The sequence below is a fragment of the Notechis scutatus genome, chromosome 1, assembly GCF_049901735.1.
Source record: "Notechis scutatus isolate UNSWTSFEM ecotype Mainland chromosome 1, rNotScu1.2, whole genome shotgun sequence".
Taxonomy (NCBI): Eukaryota; Metazoa; Chordata; class Lepidosauria; order Squamata; family Elapidae; genus Notechis; species Notechis scutatus.
In genome coordinates, this window is record NC_142009.1 from 170,315,184 (window position 1) to 170,335,416 (window position 20,233).

Here is a 20,233-nt window from a genome sequence, read left to right on the forward strand (position 1 = left end):
AAGAAGAAGAAGAAAAGGAAGAAGCCATTTTTAATGGACAAAAAAGTTCGATTAAGAAAGAAAATAGGAAGAGAGGAAGGAAAAATGAGAATTTAAGATTCAATAAAACAACCAAGAAAAAGAAAAATAAGGTGAAAAAAAGGTACAATGTTAGAAAGCAATTGAAAAGAGAATTACAACAGAGAGGGGAAGCTAAAAAGGTGGAGGTTGGGAGAGGGGGGGGCAAAAAGACCAGTCTGGAGAAGAAAGGGAGGGAAAAAGGGGAAAAAAGCCACGGTCTGAAACAAGATATTTTTTTTAGAGATAAAGGATAACGGATAGTGTATAATTAAAGAAAGATTCTGCAAGAGTACATAAGATAGTATTGTAGTATTTGCATTTGAAATAGTCTATTGGAATATTATAAGACTTAACAAAATATTAAAATATTAAAATGTTTAATAATGATAGATTTCAATATTTAATAAAATATTAAAGAGAATGTGTAAAATGATTAATGCTTAGTTATATTATTAATTAGAATTAGAACTAGAATGGAAATTATATACTTAATTATATTATAAGTTTATTATTCTTTTATTTTAAAATGCAACATGTAGAATGTACTAAGCAGAATCAGGATGGAAATTATGTATTATTTTAAGTGTTACTTTAGGGAAAGGCGTCACACCTTAAAAGTGATTACAGGGGTAATTCTTTGCTAAAGAGAAGAGATAAATAGATGATTGGAAAAGAATGGACAAAAGATACAAACATAATGATTTTGAAATAAGATGAAATAAATAAAATATAATTAAGAGAGTGAAAAGAAGGGAGAAGTTATATAGAAAATATAGAATGGTTAATAAGATATGAATGGTATATAAGGTGAGCATGAATTTGATTTAGGTCTGTAAAAAAAGATGTAACCCGGGGCTAAGCCACTTTTCAAAAGAAGTTTTATGTTTTTTGTTTTGTGTTTTGGTTAGCTATGTTTTGATTGTGAATTAATAAAACCTGGGAGGAATAAAACTAAAGGGAGAGAAATTTGGAAAAGACATGTATAAATGATAATTAAGGAGGTTTTATCTTTTTATGTCTTGTTTTATTTTTTGTGTGTTTATGCTTGATTGAGAATTAATAAAACCTTGATAGAAAGAAATATAATTGAATAAAAGTGAAGGGAGAAACAATGAGAAATTTGGAAAAGATATATGGAAATGTGATAATGTGGAATTATGCCTTAAAAATAATGTTTTATTTGCCTTGTTAAAACTTATAAGTAATTTTTAGAAAGGAGGTTTTATACTTTGATGTCTTATGTTTTGTTTGTCTTTAAAAAATCAATAAAACTTGTTTAAAAAAAAAAAGAAATCTGCATTGGAAAATCCAACTTTTAGATTCTGAATTCAGCACATTCATTGCAGTTTTTCATTCTGACAATAACTGTCAGCTATTTTTATTATTACCAGCTTAATCTCAGTTTTAAAATATATTTTAGATTATTAATAAAAAATAAACTTTATTAGCAGACATAAAACTGTCAGAAATGAGAAAAGAAAGCCACAGAAGTGAAAGAAAAAAAATATGCCACAGACAGACATAAAAAGGAAGTAGTAGTGATTTAGCGGTAATAACTATAGGAAACACCAAGATCCCCTAATATTATAGTCCTTACAGAAGAAATTAATATGCGTAGCACATTAAGGTTTTAGTTCTTTTTAATACTATGCTACAAAATCACCTTTCAATTATATAGGACCCTGCCTATGAATAATACTGAGTTCTCTCTTAAACTTGACAAGCAATCATCCGTAATTCTCACTGTACCATGAGGCACTGATACACAAAAGTGATACTTGAGCTTATTAATATGCTTGTCATGATGAGCAAATTTGAGTGTTGTACAGCTTAATTAAGATTTTCTATTCAAGAAAATATATTGTTGCACCAGAGGCAAATTAGAGAATTGTTGATTGTAAAAGGATAAATTTGTATTTAAATAGATAGGAGAGTACATAATTCTGCATATGTTTGAATAAGCACATCTAAAAATTCAGCTCATGGTTACTACTGCTATGACATATAATAATCCTGTCCATCAGGAAAATTAAGCATCACTCTTGCAGAACAAGCAAAAAACGTCAATCCATGTTAAACTAAAATAAATTATTAAAATTAATATCAGTTATTAAAACCATTAATTTTTTCTACACATTTGCACAAACACATATTGATTTAGAAATGTTACCAAAATGCTAATCAAGAACTCAACAGTCTATCAAATTTATAGGACTGAAACGCATTTCTGCAAATTTCACCTCTATCCTTAAGCCAGCTATTAGGGTTATTTTAATCGAAGTTTCACTTTGTAAAAGGGGCATAGACTGCCAACTACCTAAAAGTAGCCTCCAATTCAATCCTAAAAATCAATTATTTGAAATAAGTAAAGTTGTTTGCATTTACAATGAAAAACTAATTGTCCATCCCAAAATCCGTTGGTTAATTAGGCACTGATTTATAAAAATCCATGTTAATTACTGCTAATCACCTTAGTTTTCTTTAACTATTTGCAAAACCAGTTATAAATTATAATCATGAAGTATTCAGTTGGTTGCATGCATGAAGTATCTCTAATTAAATTACAGGTTATAGCAAAATCCTTGTTTCTCTAAATAAAGGGAAACAAAACCCCTAAATCATGAATACAAATCTCTGTGTTAGATTAGATATCAGAGACAAGTCTGTCATAGCAAAGAAGCCACATTTTTAATAAACATACCATGTGTTTTAATCCAAGCCTTGTTATTAAACTCATTTGAAAAATATCAGCAATCATTACATTCATCAAGAGTAGATTAATTTGAAGCATTTTTTCTTTAAAACAGCTTAATCTCTAGTGTGCAATATGACCAAAATGATTTTTTCTTCTTCCTGGAATATATTAATTGGGTCTTACTAACTTCCTCCTGGCCACTGCACAAAAACATCCAGCCAATCAGCAGAAATGTATCTGTGGCTGCTATTTTATTCCCTAATGCACTCTTCATGTCTCCTGAACTTGGAAAACTTAAAAAAAAATCTGCCAAATTGAGGAATGTCAGAACTTGTGAAGGAATCTGTAATAATAATGCTTCGTTTCCCCTCACATTTTGGAACAGGGGTTGATTTGTTCTAAACTTGCACAATCTGGGTGAGCTGCTTTGATCTCACAGAAATGTACACATTTGCAAAAGTTAAAGATTTAAAATCTTTATTTTTAATAATGTAGCAAACCACATATATAAATTTCTCCATGCTTGATTGAGTTTTAACAAAACTGTGGCTATTTAAGAAAGGCATTGCCAAATAAATCTTAAAAGTGATCCATTGATTTCAATAAACTAATCTCTCTACAAATAACAAGATCATCTCCTAAGGCACAATACAGTTCTTCTTAGCACTAAAGACTTATATACCTCTCCATAGTGCTTTATAGCATTATCTGAGCAGTTTATAACATCAGCATATTGCCTTCAACAATCTGGGTCCTTATTTTGCCACTCTCAGAAGGATGGAAGGCTGACTCAACCTTAAGACCCATCAGGGTCGAACTCCAGGCTGAGGGCAGTTAGCCTGCACTACTGCATTCTAACCACTATGCCACCACTGCTGTTCTTAATTTGATGCTAACCTTATTTTAAAATAAGATGGAGGCATTCCTTACTGTTCTTATTCTTAAAAGGCCGGCTACAAATAGAAATAATCCTAGGATTCTTCATCAAGCTTTCTTTTATACAACCATGCAGCTCAAATCATACATTTCTTTCCAACTATCTGAAAAGTATGCATTTTATACAGAAGTTAAATATCCTTTCAACTTTAGACACAATCTCTGAAACAGAAACAAGATTACAACTAAATATGAACGAATTGTCAACATTACTATCTTATGCGAAATCTTTAAAAGTATCAGTATTAATGATATTGTATAACAGACTTTTCCAAGCAGCTGATTTCCGTTGTGCCATAGGGTATACTAGGTTTTCCCCAACTTTATCTATAGATCTATAACAACATCTTAACCTAAGGCACATCTTGTTCAAATACACTAGATGTAACAAGTGACATTGTTTTTAGAAGTGGATGTGTCACAGCAATATTGTCTAAGTATTTTGTTATATTACAAATCCCTGCTTATTCCCTTGTGTCTCTTTTAAAGTATAAAATGGGCATTGGTACTTACCTGATGCGCCCTTTCTGTGTGAACTGAGAAGAGCATCCATGACTGGGAGGTGCTTCTGTCTCTTGACCGATAGGCTGGGCTTAATTCTGAGGGCACTCCTCCTCCTCCACGGGACTCCTCCTTAGCGTCCCCAGTTTTGGCAAAGTCGAAGTGATGAGATTATCTTCTTTCTTCTTCACCATTGTTTGAATGCTTGGCTGGAATAGGACCCCACCAGATGGAATCAGGGTGGGGCAGGATTCTCTTCACAGCTCACAGAGAAAGGGCATATCAGGTAAATGTCAATACCATTCTCCAGATGAGTTGTTCAGAGCATCCATGATGTGTCCTATGGGAGGGTCTCCGTCTGGTTTGGAGTCCCCTCTTGGTCCCCGTGGACCCATTGTAAAACTCTCCTACCGAAGGTGGCCTCTGCAGAGGTGAAGACATCTATCTTATAGTGCCTGATAAAAGGCAATGGCAAGGCCCAAGTTGCCACTCTACAAATTCCTTCTATCGGCGCTTGTGTAGCCCACGCGGCTGATGTCGCAGCGCTCCTGGTCAAATGTGCTATGATGCCCCAGGGCACTGGCAATGACTGAGTCTCGTAAGTCTTAGTAATTGTGGCTCTCAGTCACCTGCCCACAGTCGATGTGACCTTGTGTCCTTGAGTAGTTAGCTCTTCCTAAAAACTGCCATGTGGACTATGTATATATGGAGACCGTGTCTCACTAGGCGATGCCATTGACACTCAAGACCATGTGCTGGTCTTGGACAGAAATTGGGGAGTATAAGCTCCTGTGCTCTGTGGAAGGCTGAACTTATTTTTGGGGTGAAAGTTGGATCTGTCGGAATGGAAAATGCAGAGGTCTTGTCTGACTGATAAGGCAGCTAGTTCCGAAATTCGTCTTGCCGATGTTATTGCTACCACCTTGTATGTGAGCAAGAGGAGACTCGTGGTTTTCAGGGGCTCAAAGGGGTGTTTCGTGAACGCCGTGAGTACCTTGTTTAGGTCCCAGGTGGGATAACGGTGCATCACTGGGGGGTCTTAAATCTGTGGCCCCTTGAATAAAGCTGCACATTCTTGGGTGATGGAATGGACCTCAGGTCCCCCCAGGTGATGACTGAAGCTAGGGCCTCCACCTGTCTGCGCAAGGTATTTGGTGATAGTCTCTTGTCTAAACCTTCCTGTAGGAAGTCTAGCACATGTGCCACTGATGGAGAGGTGGGGTCTATTTTTAATCTAACACACCATCTACAGAAAGTAGTCCATGTGGCATTGTATATACGATTCACTGAAGGGCGTCTGGCCACTTGGATAGTAGAGATGACCTTGTTAGAAAGTTTCTCGCCTTTCAGACTTCTCCACTCAATCTCCATATGGCTAGGTGCAGCCATTGTGGGTCCAGATGTTGAATTGGACCCTGAGTGAGCGAGACTGTCCGGCAGGATCCTCCATGGTTCTGCTGTCGATAGGTCCCTGAGATCTGCAAACCACAGATGTCTGGGCAGTATGGTGCCACCAACAATAGCTCTGTTTTCTCTATAAGAAATTTCTGAACCACCTTGGGAATCAGCGGAAGTGGAGGAAAGGCATATAGAAGGCCTGAAGGCCAGCGGCAACGAAGCACATTGACGTCCTCCACTCCTTGAGACGGGTATCTGGAGATGAACCTTGGGAGCCCTGTGTCAAGGGGCAAGGCAAACAAGTCTGGTTGACCGAACCTCTGAGCCATCTTCCGGAACAATCTTGGATGCAGACACCACTCCGAATGGTCGACAGTGGCCCTGCTCAACCAGTCTGCCTGTTTGACAGATGTGAGATGTGTTCCACCTTGATGAAGATTACATTCTTTTCTGCCCAAAGGCACTTTCTATCTGCCTCCCTGAGTTGTCTTGAGTGTGTGCCCGTCTGTTTATGTGGGCCTTTGTTGTCACATTGTCAGTTAAGATGAGGACATGCTGGACGTCCAGATCTGATGGTCTCCCTGATCCAGGCATCTGAGGTTGAGGAATCCCATTGATCTGCAAACAGTTTCAGCCATCCACCAATGGGAGCCTCAGCAGAGGTCTTACTTGGAGCGGTGGAATGCCTTGTTTCCTGCCCCTCGGAAACAAGGCATTGTTTCCTGCCCCTCTTTGTCTGCCATCCCCTTCTATTTCTGTCTCCAAAGTCAGATCTGCTGCCCCTGTCTGTACACAGAGGGTCTATGGAATCTTGGGGAATAAGATCCCTGGTAGAAGGGATGAAAGGACCCCCTCTGAAAGGGCTGGGAATTCCTATTATCGGATTTACAAAAAAGAGAGAGGAGAATCTTTTTCTTATTTCTGGATTCTACCAAGAGCGGATCAAGGGCAGTCCCAAACAATTTGTCTCCTGTAATTGGAGATAAGGCAAGCTTCCACTTATGCTTGATATCAGCTTGCCAGTGTCTGAGCCAGAGTAATTGTTGTGCTGTGATTTGGGATGCTATGGCTCTTGATGAGAATTTAACCGAATTGAAAGCTGCGGCCACAGAAAATTCTGCAGCCACTGTCAGTTTGGCTATGTCCTGATGCACTCTGGTATGTGAGGCTGGGATAGATTCCCTCAGGTGATGGAGCCATCTTAGGGAGGATCTGATAAAAAAAGATGCGGCTGTGGCTGCTCTGATGGCCCATGCATCTGCTTGATGTGCCCTACGCAGAGCTAACTCCGCTCTCTTGTCCTCTGGTTTAAGGGCTTCCTCCACCTCATTGGGAATAGTGGAGGAGGATGCTAGAGCTACCACAGATTCATCGACCTCGGGGGTGTTCAGGGAGTTAGAAAAATCTGATGCCAGATTGTAAAACTTTCTGTTGTATCTCGTAGGAGTGGGATATGCAGCAGTAGAGGGCCATGGTTTTTGAACCAAATCAGAGAACATCTGCGAAACTGGGATTATGTCTGCCTCAGTGACTGGTTGACAGAATATTAAGTCATCCAACTCCTCCTGTATTAGTGTTGGTTGAGAGGAGGGTGTCGGTTTGTCAAGGCGTGCTGTGTTTTTCGCTTTGAACAAAAGGGACTTAAACAGCTGAGGACAGAACCAGTAAATGTCAGCTGATCAGTGACTAGACCCTGATCATCTGACATGCCCTTCTCTAGGTGTTCCACCTCTGACAGGGCCAAATCACTGTCGTGGGAGGAACCTGACTCAACTTGTTCAAATTGGTCTGTTTGGCCTTCCCTGTCTTGCTTGACCTGGTCAGGCATGTGTGGGATTGTATAAATCTCCCCTTGGGGAAGTACCTGAGGATGAGTGGGCTCCGCCCTGCTTTGTGACCGTAGTGATTGGGAATCATAGTCAGGAGCAACTGGTTGCTGCCTAGCCAGAATGGCTTGTTGTACTCCCGTTGCGATGCCTTGTCTTATCGCTAACTCCATCCAAGCTCTCATCTGCGCAGGGATCTCCTCTGGGAGAGATTCCTCCAGATGGAGGCCTGCCGCTGTTGGAGTAAATGTGGCCTCAGGGGCCCTTCATGGTACAGGTACTGCCGTTGAGGTGCTAGGTTGGTCTTGTAGGACCGTGTTTCACCTAGATTGCATTGACAGATCCAGGGGAGGAAGTGGAGGGGAGCTTTGAGCCGGACCGGGCCTTGGGGGAGATGAAGGTTAATTATTCTTCTCGGCCTCCCACATGTACTTTTTCATTTTTTTTCAAGTGCCTTCTGGCGCCTTTTGGCATCTTCCTCTGTGGCCTTGGAAAGTCTCTTAGACTCCTTTGATTTGCTCTGGGCTCTAGACATGGCTCTCGTAGTTGATGCTCTAGAGCTACTACTGCTTGCCATTGTAATCTTTGAATTATAAAATAGATAAGGAATATATATCCAGGAATGTGCAGGGAACCCTTAATATTAATTCTCCGTTTTTCTTTTTCTTAAAATATGAATATTAATATGTTTTTTTATTATTATTATTCCTGCAACAGCTTTTATTATTATTATTATTCCTGCAACAGCACAGGCGGACTTTGGCCTAGGTGCTGGCTGTTGTACTGCTGAAAGAATGGGCTGTGATGGTTTAGCCAACTAAATTTCTTCAGTGAAACCCCAAGGGTAGAGGATTAAGTCCGAAGGACCCCTTGGGGCTGTATAAAGACAGCCCTGGTTGGGATATTGCTTCCCACCAGCTGATTTATTTCAGATGCTGGTGAACCCCCACACAGTCAATCTGTATCCAAAATGGTGCTGGCCGTTAATGTGGCACGCTGAGACTGATTTAGCAGCAATTTCCTGTCTGGAAGCCAATCCGAAGGCAAAAAGCCTCACCAACGGCTCCCAAAAGAGCGGAGAAGGGTAAAGGCGCTGATACCCCCCCCTCTTTGGCATTCTCTCCGTGGGGGAAAAGCCTCGGGCCATTTACTGTTTAGTGCGAACACGACCCATGCTTGCTGTTTCGCAATGGCGCTGCTTGTAAACTACAGTTAGCAATGGCAAGGGAAAGTTTCTCCTAACTTGAGGGGTTGCATTTTGGAACACGCTACCTCGATCCACCCTTGGAGCACCAATAGCACTCTCAGCAAGATTAAACGACAGCCAGCTGGAGTTAATTGCTTCAGAAGCTCCCTGTGGCTCCTTGCTGACACATGTAGCCCGAAGGCAGCCGAAACGCTACAATCAAACCTTTTGTTTTTCTGATGTTGATGTCTTTGCTCCTATTCCAGCCAAGGTAAGAGAAAAAGCTGCCTGTTCGTAGGAAGGCTGAGCAAAAACTGGGGACACTAAGGAGGAGTCCCCGTGGAGGAGGAGGAGTGTCCTCAGAATTAAGCCCAGCCTATCGGACGAGAGACAGAAGCACCTCCCAGTCATGGATACGCTTCACAGCTCATCTGGAGAATGTCTGTTTTAAAAGTTCAGCTCACAGAGGATACAGGAAAAAGATTGACCTGGGAGTCCTAACTAAACTGAAGAACCTCATACATTATAAATATGACCTAATGAACTGAGGAATGTTTCTTTCAAATTCTGTAATTGCCTGATGAAATAAATTGAAGAATCTGAATAGTTGCTTAAGTAATTACTAGTGTCAATTCAGGCTTGAGATGAATAATTAGGCACTTCAGATACTAAGTACTAATAACTCAAAACATTTATCAAAGGCAGAAGAAACTAAGTCTTCATTTTTCCTCTCTGAAAATACTGTTCAAGAGCAAAATTTAATTATCTACCCAACACAATCCCCATCTATAACTCTGATTTCATGCCAATATTTTAATTTTTACAGATAATTTGCTGAAAAAAAAGATATACTGAACTGGTAAGACCTGATGCAACTGAGCAATGAACAAGTTTCTAAGAGAGCTGTAAGTTTCACAGAAAGGTAAGATTGTACAAGACTTTCCAGTCTCCTATTGTTTCAACACTTGTTCACTCAACACTTTAATATATTAATATTAGAATTACAAGGCAAGAATTTAAAGTTTACACAAGTAAAATACAGATGTACAACTTCCAGCAATACAAGGATCATGTCAGGCCTTGCATGCTATGTCAAAAGCCACCTTCCAGTGGAACAGTGGCAAGAAAAATCTTTGAAAAGTTTCACTAGATTTGTCAGTGAAAGAGTTAAACATTCAGATACCATTATTAGCAATAGGTTTACAGCAGAGGTGGTGAACTGTCTTTTCTCTCTGCTGATGGCATACTTGAACATCTCTGAGCAAAAAAGCAGGGTAAAAAACAAAACCTAATCTAACTGTATTTCATGAGCATCTGTCCTCAATATTAAATGCAGTTAATAGCACTCTCCAATAAAAAAAATTCCAACTTCTCTTCCACATTAAAAATTATAATTTGGCAATCACTTGAGCCTGTGCTCAAGACATTTGGGGACTGTATGTAACTCTAGAAGTTCAGATTGTGCATGTCTGATTTACGAGTCATATTCCAATCATACCTGTCCTTGATTATCTCCTAACAAGCTAAGAAGAAACTTAGACCCAATAAAAAAGCAACAAGCCATGAATTCCAGTTCAGATATAATATAAACTAAATTATGAAGACATTATGGATTTAGATAGTCACTCTGAAAAGAGAAGCCATGAAGGAGAAATAAAGTAGCATTGATCAGAACACAGAAGCATTGTGGCTTACTGTTATATTGGAACAAATTCAATGTGCTGTGCTGTTCTGTATAAAAACTTTTTTTTTGCAAAGTAAGTATAAGATATCGAGAATTACTAACTTGGGAGTTTTTCCTAGATTCCTTCTCAATGATTTCCAGGTACAGGGGGTCTTTTTGATAAAAGATTATCTAGAATACCCATCATCATCATCAAGAAGAAAATGTTCCTGCAATCAGCTCAATTCTAAATTGGTGGTATGGCACATACTCAGGTGTCTAAGTTGCATGATGTTTACAGAACAGTAAAAATAAACCCTCTGAGTGCCTGATTTACATTTTACTTAGACATAATTTACACATTGAAGTTATACTCTGGTGACAGTCTGGTAAGGACAAATTAGCACAAATACATTCATTTCCATATCAAGCCTTTGAAGAGGATTTGTTCATACTGGTAACATATGAACAACAGTACTTTTGTATGCTCTTCCACAGGAACCATGAGGCAGATTCTAGATTTATGGGCTACAACCACTAATTCCAGACCAGTGACCACATTTTCACTTTTTATTCACTTTTATTTAAAATAGCTCAGACGGGTCACTGAGAAAATGAACAGAACAGCAACTGTCACTGTACTATCAATCTTCATTTATCAAAAGTGGTAATCCATTTAATTACGGATTAATTAATCTACTTAATTGTGTGGCTCTGATAGGCATACTGTCTGGGAACTTATAGGGAAGGGCTACACAATAGTTCAAATGTAAAGGCAAAAAGATGCTTGGAAAATACAGGGGCATACCAATACCCTCTAGCTGTAGTACCTTAAATCATATTTTCCCTGTAGCTACAGAGTGCAACCTCATGAGTACAGGAAAAGACAGATGCTTTCATTAGTTACAGGCAGGTGCTATGTAGGCAACCCAATACTGAAGTTCCCTTTGCCTTTGAAGCTAAAGCACTGCATAGCCTTATTACAAATTAAACTATCAAGTGAGCAGATGTTAAAAATATCAATAATATGGAAGAAATAAGATCCAGATGTCAATAAAAATTATGGTTTGCACCATTGGTGAAATTTAAGGGACTGACAGGAGGAAAACGGCAGAATTGACATATTCAGCTTGTAATATAAAAACAGAAAGAACACAATCATAAAAACTCAGCCACATCTTCCATTAATATGGAAGCTTCAGATTGGCTGACTCTTGTTTCTATTTGGGCTTTTTCCAATCACTGAGATAAACAAGGAATTGCAATGCATTATTTAAGAGGACATGAGTTCAAGAGAAGAGGACCTGAATGTTGTAGATGGAGTAGTCATCACTCAATAGAAGAGAAGAGAACAGAAGATTGGCCAAGTGTGACTGGACACACAAGGAATTTGTCTTGGTGCATATGCTCTCAGTGTACATAAAAGAAAAGATACATACATCAAGAGTCAAGAATCATCAGGTACAATACTTAATAATAGTCATAGGATACAATAAGCGATCAAATCATACTAGGAAACAGTCAATAACAATCATTAGGATACGAGCAACAAGGTTACAGTCATAAGTGGGAGGAGATGGGTGAAAGGAAGGATGGAAGGATTAATAGTAATAGTAACGCAGACTTAGTAAATAATTTGACAGTGTTGAGGGAATTATTTGTTTTAGGAGAGTGATGGCATTTGGGAAAACTGTTCTTGTGTCTAGTTGTTCTGGGAATAGGGAATGTTTTTGAAGAACATTCTTGAGAATCTGGTAAATGGTATAATAATAATAATATAGATGTTTAGGTCTTTTATTGAGAATAACATTCTCCAGTTTAATCCATTTCTGGTAATTGATCAACAGTGACATTAAAGAAGACACTGAACGACACAATAATTCTCTACATCCAATCTCCCAAATTTATTCACAAAAATGTTATTTGCCATCTTTAAAATACTTCTCTGGTCTCTTGCTTTTGAGTTTTAGTATCCACTAATGATTGGGCAGTACCACACATATAACTAATGAGATCTGAATATCTAAGTCTGATCACCGACTTATTTGTATAAATTACTAAGATTTAAAGGTGAATCAACATATGAAAGATGTGATATAGAGAGAACAGAAAAGATTAAGTTTCACAATTTCAACCTATTTAGTGTCATTTCTGATATTAGCAACTTTTGCATTAAAAAAACTCAAGAATAGGTTTTCCGCTCAAAATGCCTATGCATGCAGTGGAAAGACGAAGCCAATCACACTTCACAAGGAATAGTTAAGTAACAGGTGACTTTGCCTATAGTGTGTTACAGCAGAAGTCAATACTTACCTTTTCTTTGGTTCTTAGGTACCTCTGTAGAGCCTGGTGGGTTAAATCTCTAACCCGGATTTGTCCATCTTTACAGGGAACTACAATCCCCGTCTTGCCAAAACAAACTGTCACTTTCATCTCATCCAAATTAAAACAAAGATAGATGATTCTTTTTTTTTAAATGGCACATTCAGAAAGAGGGAATGGGTGGGGGGAGAGTACCAAATAGTCTCGCAGTAATCGGGACCTTGTTTTGAAATGCAAAACTCAGCAAACTGTAAACTCCCGAAGACAAAGGTTAAACTACTCTCGGCAGCAGCAGGTGTTTATGTTTTGACACTGCGGGAAGAGGGGAGGAAGGTAGGAAGAGAAAGGGGGACAAGGAGCCAGAATTCCTCAGAAATGGTAGGACAGAGGCCTGGCAGGCAAAGACAAGCTGTAAACCACTTAACCCTCGTCTTGGAGGGAAGCAAAACGGCAACAAAGGTCACACACAAAGTTTCTCAAGGCGGAAGAGAGGACGATTGGGTTTAATCTACAGAAAGTGCCGCCCGAAGCCTGTAACTGAGCACGGGAAGAATTGAGCAACTACTCAGATTCCCGCTTTTGGACAAACCCCCCTAAACAGGAACCCAGAGATGCGAGAGCTTAGGAAGCGAAAGCCCCGCGCGACCCCAGCTAGGAGATAGAGAAAAGCAGGTCGCTGCACCGACACCTCCTCCTCCTCAGACTGCTCTCCTCGGGGGCAGGAGAAAGAAGGAAGCTCTCGCAGACCGAGCCTAGGGCTACAGCAAACCACAGCCCCCGCCGCGCCCCATGCCCGGCCTGGCAACTCTTTCTTCTTCACACCCCATTCTTCCGGGCCTCTCCGCCGCCACTTCTGTATAGCCACTTCAACTCCCGCCCCTTCTCGCGCGCTTGCCTCCCCGGCTCTCGCTCTCTTGTTTCCCCCGCCTCCCCTCCCGCCCGGAGGCTCAGCGAAGCAGGTCGGCGTTTGGGGTGTGGGTGGGTCGGTGGGTGTTGCTTCCTAATTATTCCCACCCAGTAAGCGAGCCCTGCGTGGCTCTTAAAGGGTCCGCCGCGCCGCCTCTTTCGACCTGCGCTGAATTCTGGAAGAGGGGCGCACCCGCAAACCCAAAGCAACGAATTCCGCTGAACCTCGCAAGAGAAGGAAGGAGGAGTGTGCCTTCTCAACTGGTTCGGAGCCTGTGCCTTTGGGTTAGAAGGAAAACAGATCAGGAAGAACAATGAAGTCCTGGGCTTGTTTGTTTTCGCGACAATTAAGGGAACCTTTTGGAACCACTTCACACAGTCTTAACGCACAGAAGTTTTTGCTTTATAGTAAACAAGTACGAAAAACCCTTTTGGGCAACTGTCAAATTCTCTTGCTCCAACGTTTTGGATTGGTTGTTTCGGATTATTTCTTTTGTAAAGAATGCTGCCTACCTCCCTCTCCTTTATGCAAAGCGGCTGGAAAAACAGGCGGGGAAATTCTTAAAATGTCTTATTAACTAGTAAAAAAAAACCAGTGTATTTTGGCATATTGAGATTTATTTCCAGTCCTGTAGCTTAGATACACACACTTCTTTTGTGCCTTCAAGTCAGCCTTGCCTCCAGGTGACTGCTTGGACTCCCTGTAGTTTTCTTGGCAAGTGGTTTGCTTCCTTTCTAGGCCTGAGAAGAATGACTGGCTGAAGTCACCCAGGTGGCTTTGTGCTTAAGGTGGAACCAGAACTCTTAACTGCTAATCATAACCTAGCTTAAGAATAACCATTGAGTTTGCTCCACAGCCAAATAAACCAATTATGGCTTATTGAAATATAAAACAAGCACAAAACTCTTAACTTTCCTAGACAGATTAAAAATGTTTAATCCTTAATAGTTTTATTCCAGTTTTAGTTGCTGAAATGTGAAAATTGTAAACATAAAAGACAACCTAGGGCAGTGGTGGGATTCAATTTTTTTTACTACCGGTTCTGTGGGCATGGTTTGGTGGGCATGACAGAGGAAGGATACTGTAAAACCTCCAGTCAGAGGTGGTATATGCCGGTTCTCCGAACTACTCAAAATTTCCACTCCTGGTTCTCCAGAAGTGGTCAGAACCTGCTGAATACCACCCCTGACCTAGGGCATTAGAAGACATATTAGTTGGAATCATGTACTATTTTGTGATGTACTGGTAGTCCTCTACTTAAGACCACAATTGTGCCCAGAATTTATGTTGCTAAGTGAGAAATTTGTTAAGTGAGTTTTGCCCCATTTTACGACTTTTCCTGCCACATTTGTTAAGTGAATCACTGCAGTTGTTAAAGTAGTAAACACGGTTGTTAAATGAATCTGGCTTCCCCTTTGACTTTGTCAGAAGGTTGCAAAAGGTGATCACATGACCCCAGGATGCTGCAACCATCATAAATATGAACTAGTTATCAATCATTTGTAAATCACATGACCATGGGGATGCTGCAGCAGCTGTAAGTGTGAAAAATGGTCATAATGGGCACTTTTTTCAGTGCCATTGTAACTTTGAACAGTCACTAAATGAACTGTTATAACTTTGCTACCTGTACTGTGATCAATGAACTAAGATTAGTGGATGTATGTAGTAACCCAAGTCTGAAACACAACGTTCCTTCTTCCCTCCTGGGTCTGAAGGTATAATCCTTCATTCCTAGCGCACAACTGAGGTGCCCATATTCCCGTTCCAGTTGCATAAAAAAGTAATATATTTTGACATCTATTGCCTTAGAAACAAAGTCAAGTGACCAGTTCTGGGTGTGATAGAAGTATCTAGTTACAAGTCTGCTTCCATTGCAGCCATTTATTTCCTGATCTTTAACTATCTCCATTAACACTTTGTTTTCTGGTTTCATTTTAGATCTCCCATCCATCCCTTCCAAAAAGAAAAAAAAGTTTATGTCACCAACTTCTCTTCCAATTTCCTTAAAGCAAGAGGAAGCAGAGTTCTACTAGCTTATGTGTGGACAAAGAGCAGATGCTTCTCATTATTTTGCTTGAACGGTATGGTGAAATACATTAATCCATTAAATTGCTTTTCCTTGCCTTTCCAGAGAATAAGAAAAGTCTTGAATACAGTAAGGATTTTGTTGATTATTTGCTCCTTTTCCAACATTTGTCAGTTTCAATCACTTTTATTCCCCTTTCCTGAGCAATTATTCATTTTCAATTGGGACACTACAGCATCCAGCTAGCTGCAAAATCATGATGAGATCTACTTCCCTCTTCTCTAGAACTATTTCTGCCCTAGAGTTTCCCCATGATGTTTGTTTATTTCCTTTTTTTAATCAAGTTTTTTTATTTCAGTCTACACATACACATCAATACATAAACAGTGTGGCACTGATACATCATACATTTTAGTACAAACAAAATTAATAAAACCAGCCATATCTCTTGATACACATGTTCGTATTAAATTATAATCCTTCATTGCTTAATTTTTCAACATTTCAATACTTTCTCCTAGTGCCAATCACCATATCATTTAGACATACCTAGTAATTTCATTATTCAATTTCCTCTCCTATTTTTTATTTTTTAAATAAAAGTTCTAGTTTGGCAAGCAGTGTGGTTCCATAAATCTTCATTTCCAGATCTTCTAATAGGTCCTTTTCTAGCTGTTTCCCAAAGTCACCAGGTGGTTCTAAAACAATGTTTTCAAGTATCTTTCCCCTTATAGTATTCTGTTATCACTTTTCAGGGTTCTTATTTTATTATAATGGTGTTTCTCTTATTTTCTTTTAAATTCCAAAGTCCAATTTATTAGAAAAACCAAACCCTTTTCAAACAGTCACTGAAATTTTTCCTGTACCATCAGATGGCGCTCTTGGTTCTTTTCCAGAATTCACTTTTTTTTACTTTTGCTTTCTTTTTTTAATTATAAAACTTTTATTAAGTTTGCTAGTTTCAATTATTAGCTATTATTTCTTTTCAATACATTCAATTCCAGCATTTATTTATGCCTATTTAGTGCCAAAGATCCAATAGTTATCCAATTTAATTTCCAAGCTTTTTGTGCTCAAATATTTTCCTCTGAATTTTCTTCTCCAAGTTAATTTGTTGCAATAATTCAAGCCAATTTTATAAATTGCAATTTCCTTCTCACTCTCTCTGGTCATTGCCTCTGCACACTTTCCTCCAAAATAGTCCTTTTATTTCTTAATACCGGGGTACCTTAAAGTCCATGTATTTGTCTGGTTCACACTCCGCTGGCTGCTTCACCACTCCAACACAGTCTTAGTTTCCTGGACTGCTCCTTGTCTTTGTGGTGGACATTTAGACCACCGCTGCAACTTGCCTTTGGAAGGGGTTTTTCTTGTCAGGGAGGGGAGTTGCTACTCCCCTCAACCCTCCAAGCGATTCCCCCTCTCTTCACCATCCATCCAGAGTTGTTCTGGTCCCAATCTGGACCCTCCAACAAGTGAGTTCAGAGCGAAACCGTGCACAATTGCGGATTTCGCTCTGACTCCAATGACGAGCAACCGGAAGTCAATGTTTGCTTATTCCCTGTTGCTTTAACTTTGGAAGTAGAATGTGAGACAAAAAATAGACAATCCAGTCTAGAAAAGTACAAAAAAGAATCATATTCCTGCTGCAATAACTTGATGGGTAGATGTTTTTAATTGCTGGCTTGTGGTATTTAAAGGGAGATAGTGGTTCACCTTGCCTAGAATTACTGACAAAACGTCCATTGCTACCAGAAAAGCACTGTCATTTGTATTTTTTTATGAAGTAAAAGATTTAATGTTAATTCTTGTGATATCTACCTGCTGATGCAATCCATCAATAAAACAGATGCATCTTTTACTCACAAACAGCCAAAGTCTGTTTCAAAAAATAGAGAACTTTCCACAGCTGATCTGGGGAAGAGGAAGGAAGGCACACCCCACTGTTCAAGTGAAGGTCTACTTCAAGTTGGATTGACCCCATGGGAAGCTGCCGATTTTTTAATTTGGCCAAAGTTTTCAACTGGTTTCGCATTATGCACTAGGACTGGTGGCTGCCTTCAGGATTTAAGAAAGGATTGTTACCCAGTTCTGCTTTGTTGTCAGAAAATAAACCTAGAACTTTCTGTATGCAAAGCATGTGTTCTGCAGGGAATAACAATTTGCCACTTGGCAAAATGTCATATCTGATCAATTCTCATCTGTGGTAGGTAAGTGGCCACCTGCACCTGTCTAAGCAGCCTCTTTCCTATTTAATTAGTGTATGAGCAGCTATGTGATCTGAATCCACCCTAAGCAGATGAATCACAAATTTTGCAAAGGAGGAGGGGCTCACAAATTAAGAACATCATTCCTCTTCTAATTTGGTAGGACTTATCTAATTTAAAGGTGGTCAGATGGCAGCCTAAGAGCCAGATGTGGCTCCTGTATATATTTTATCTGTTCCTTACTTTTAAGAAACATACCTTAAAAAAGAAACATATCTTAAACATTTCGAGGATAGATTTTGCATATAATATATAAATATTATTGTGTAAAAAGCTGCATCTGAGCATAAGTCCTGAAAAAAGCACCTTTGGGACAACAATGACCTGGATAATTGAGAATTTCTACAGACTTTTAGCTAGACAATTTGGGTTGAACACCCTTGGAATGGTGTGGGAGTAGGAATAGATTTCCAGAGAATTGTAGACTACAGGAACCAGGAGCACTACTCAAATGACCCTGAGGATACAGATAAACCTCCAAGTGCTTCAACAACCCTCTAAAAGGATACAAATGACCAGCTGTCTGCAAGGAATGTAAATCCTTCCATTCCCCACCATCCAGTCAGAGCTGAAGAAGCTTCTTGGATGAGAAGCAAAACATCTTCAAAAGAAAAAACAAGACAGTCCAGTTGCTTCCTGAAAAAAGCACCTTTGTGACAAAGCTGGGAAGCTTTTACTTCTGGACAGTGCCAGTTTTTTTATGAAGCTAATCACCCTCCACCCCATCTCACCTGAAGGCAAGTGGACAATGGTACAAAACCTTTTGCTCTAGAGAATCAGATCAAAATATCCCATTATCTCCATAAGTCACATGTTTCATATGGGAAAAGAAAAAAAAATTCTGATTAAGCTTTTCTGCTATTTACCCTTCTCACCCTGGATGACTCATATGTAACCTGAAAGTCTGGTTCCAAAACAAATTATAAAGAAACTGCCAATTTTTCTGTTCTGCTCAAATTTCAAACTAAAGTATTAATGGTTATTAATGCTCAACTACCAAAACCTTTGCTATTCTTTTGACTTAAGATGATCTAGTGGTCTGGTTCACATATAACTAAACCATAATGGGTTCAGCTTGTGTAATATAAGAATCCACCCTTTGTGGCTTGGCAGTATGTGTGAAAGCAGTTCTGTGTCATTTCTCTCACACAGGCTTCAAATTATTTCACAATAAACTGCAGTTATCTTATTTCTACTGATGCTTCAAGATTATGTTGCAATTGAAATTCCCAGAATTCTGACCCATCTATTGGCAATAGCTGGGATTTTAACTGGGATTTTCAAGAGTTGTTGCTCCAGCACATCTGGAGGAAATATTGTAAAAGAAAATTTTGTTACACTGTTTATGGATGATGACAATAATAATAATATAATTCTAGACAATTCCAAATCTGTGGTATTATTTACTATGGCGAAAATTCATTTTCTAAGAATGATGGTTTGGGTATTGGGAAAAGATATTTGTGAGAAAAGGCAGCATGAGTTTTCCAACAGCTTCAAAATCTCAATCACCACATTCTAAAACTTAAAGATGAAATATACTAATCAACATAAATATGAAATGAATATACATTCATTTTCAGGCAATCATTTTAGTCCAGTTTTATGTTCTCTGCCTTATATATTAACCATGCACTGTACAAGATATAACTTTTAATATTTTCATTGATTTGTGTGGGGATTTTTGTGCTTTTACAACCATTTTTTATGATTGTAAAAGAAAAAGATTATAGTTCAGTTGCATTATATTTTGCATTATTCTGTTGAAAATAGCCAGAAAAATTAGAACAAATCTGTCATCAAGCTTCTGCTGGAAGTAACAAATGGAATAACATACTGGCTATCGATGGCTTGATTCACACATCATATCAAACCCAAATATGGTTGGCTTATAGTTATCATAAATTAAGCCATTTGGTTTATAAATCATGCTTTATGACTAGATGCAATATGAGGCAAGCAACAGTATCTTAATAAAAAATTATTGTGACTTAGAGAGTTTGTTCACACATTGCCTTATCTGCAAAATCTCCTAATTTTACCTTTCCCCATAGTTTTTCACCACAGACCCCAGCCAATTATTCCTTGTATTTTTATCCCTTGTCCACTATTTTGGCAGTCCCTTTTTATCTCTGCTCCATAACTTTTCAGGGAAGAATACGTAATAAGGGATCAGATTCTGGAGATTATGATATCACTATATGATAGTTATGGATTGCCATGCTATCTTAATACAGTGATGGAGAACCCATGACACATGTATCAAAGATGATACACCATGTCGTTTTGTGTGACATGCATTCACCAATACCCAACAACAACTGAAAGCACATGAAAGCACATCCTGTTCTTGTACAGTTTTCAAAGGCTGCAAAATCCACAGAAGAGCATTCATTGAAGCCAGTTCAAGAACGAAGCCCTCATGCAACTGGGAGCAGCTTCC

The 20,233-nt window shown here is 39.0% G+C and overlaps 1 protein-coding gene across 3 annotated transcripts in view; it reads right to left on the bottom strand.

Annotated features, from left to right (window-relative positions):
- The window catches only part of PARD3B (par-3 family cell polarity regulator beta), a 926,621-nt gene extending 913,108 nt beyond the window's left edge, over window positions 1–13,513 (bottom strand). For all 3 annotated transcript variants that reach the window (XM_087949489.1, XM_087949488.1, XM_026673207.2), the window contains exon 1: window positions 12,579–13,513. In XM_087949489.1, the coding sequence (XP_087805615.1) occupies window positions 12,579–12,698 (120 nt within the window). In that variant the 5' untranslated portion in view covers window positions 12,699–13,513. The remainder of the gene's footprint in view (window positions 1–12,578) is intronic.
- Window positions 13,514–20,233: the final 6,720 nt, after the last annotated feature.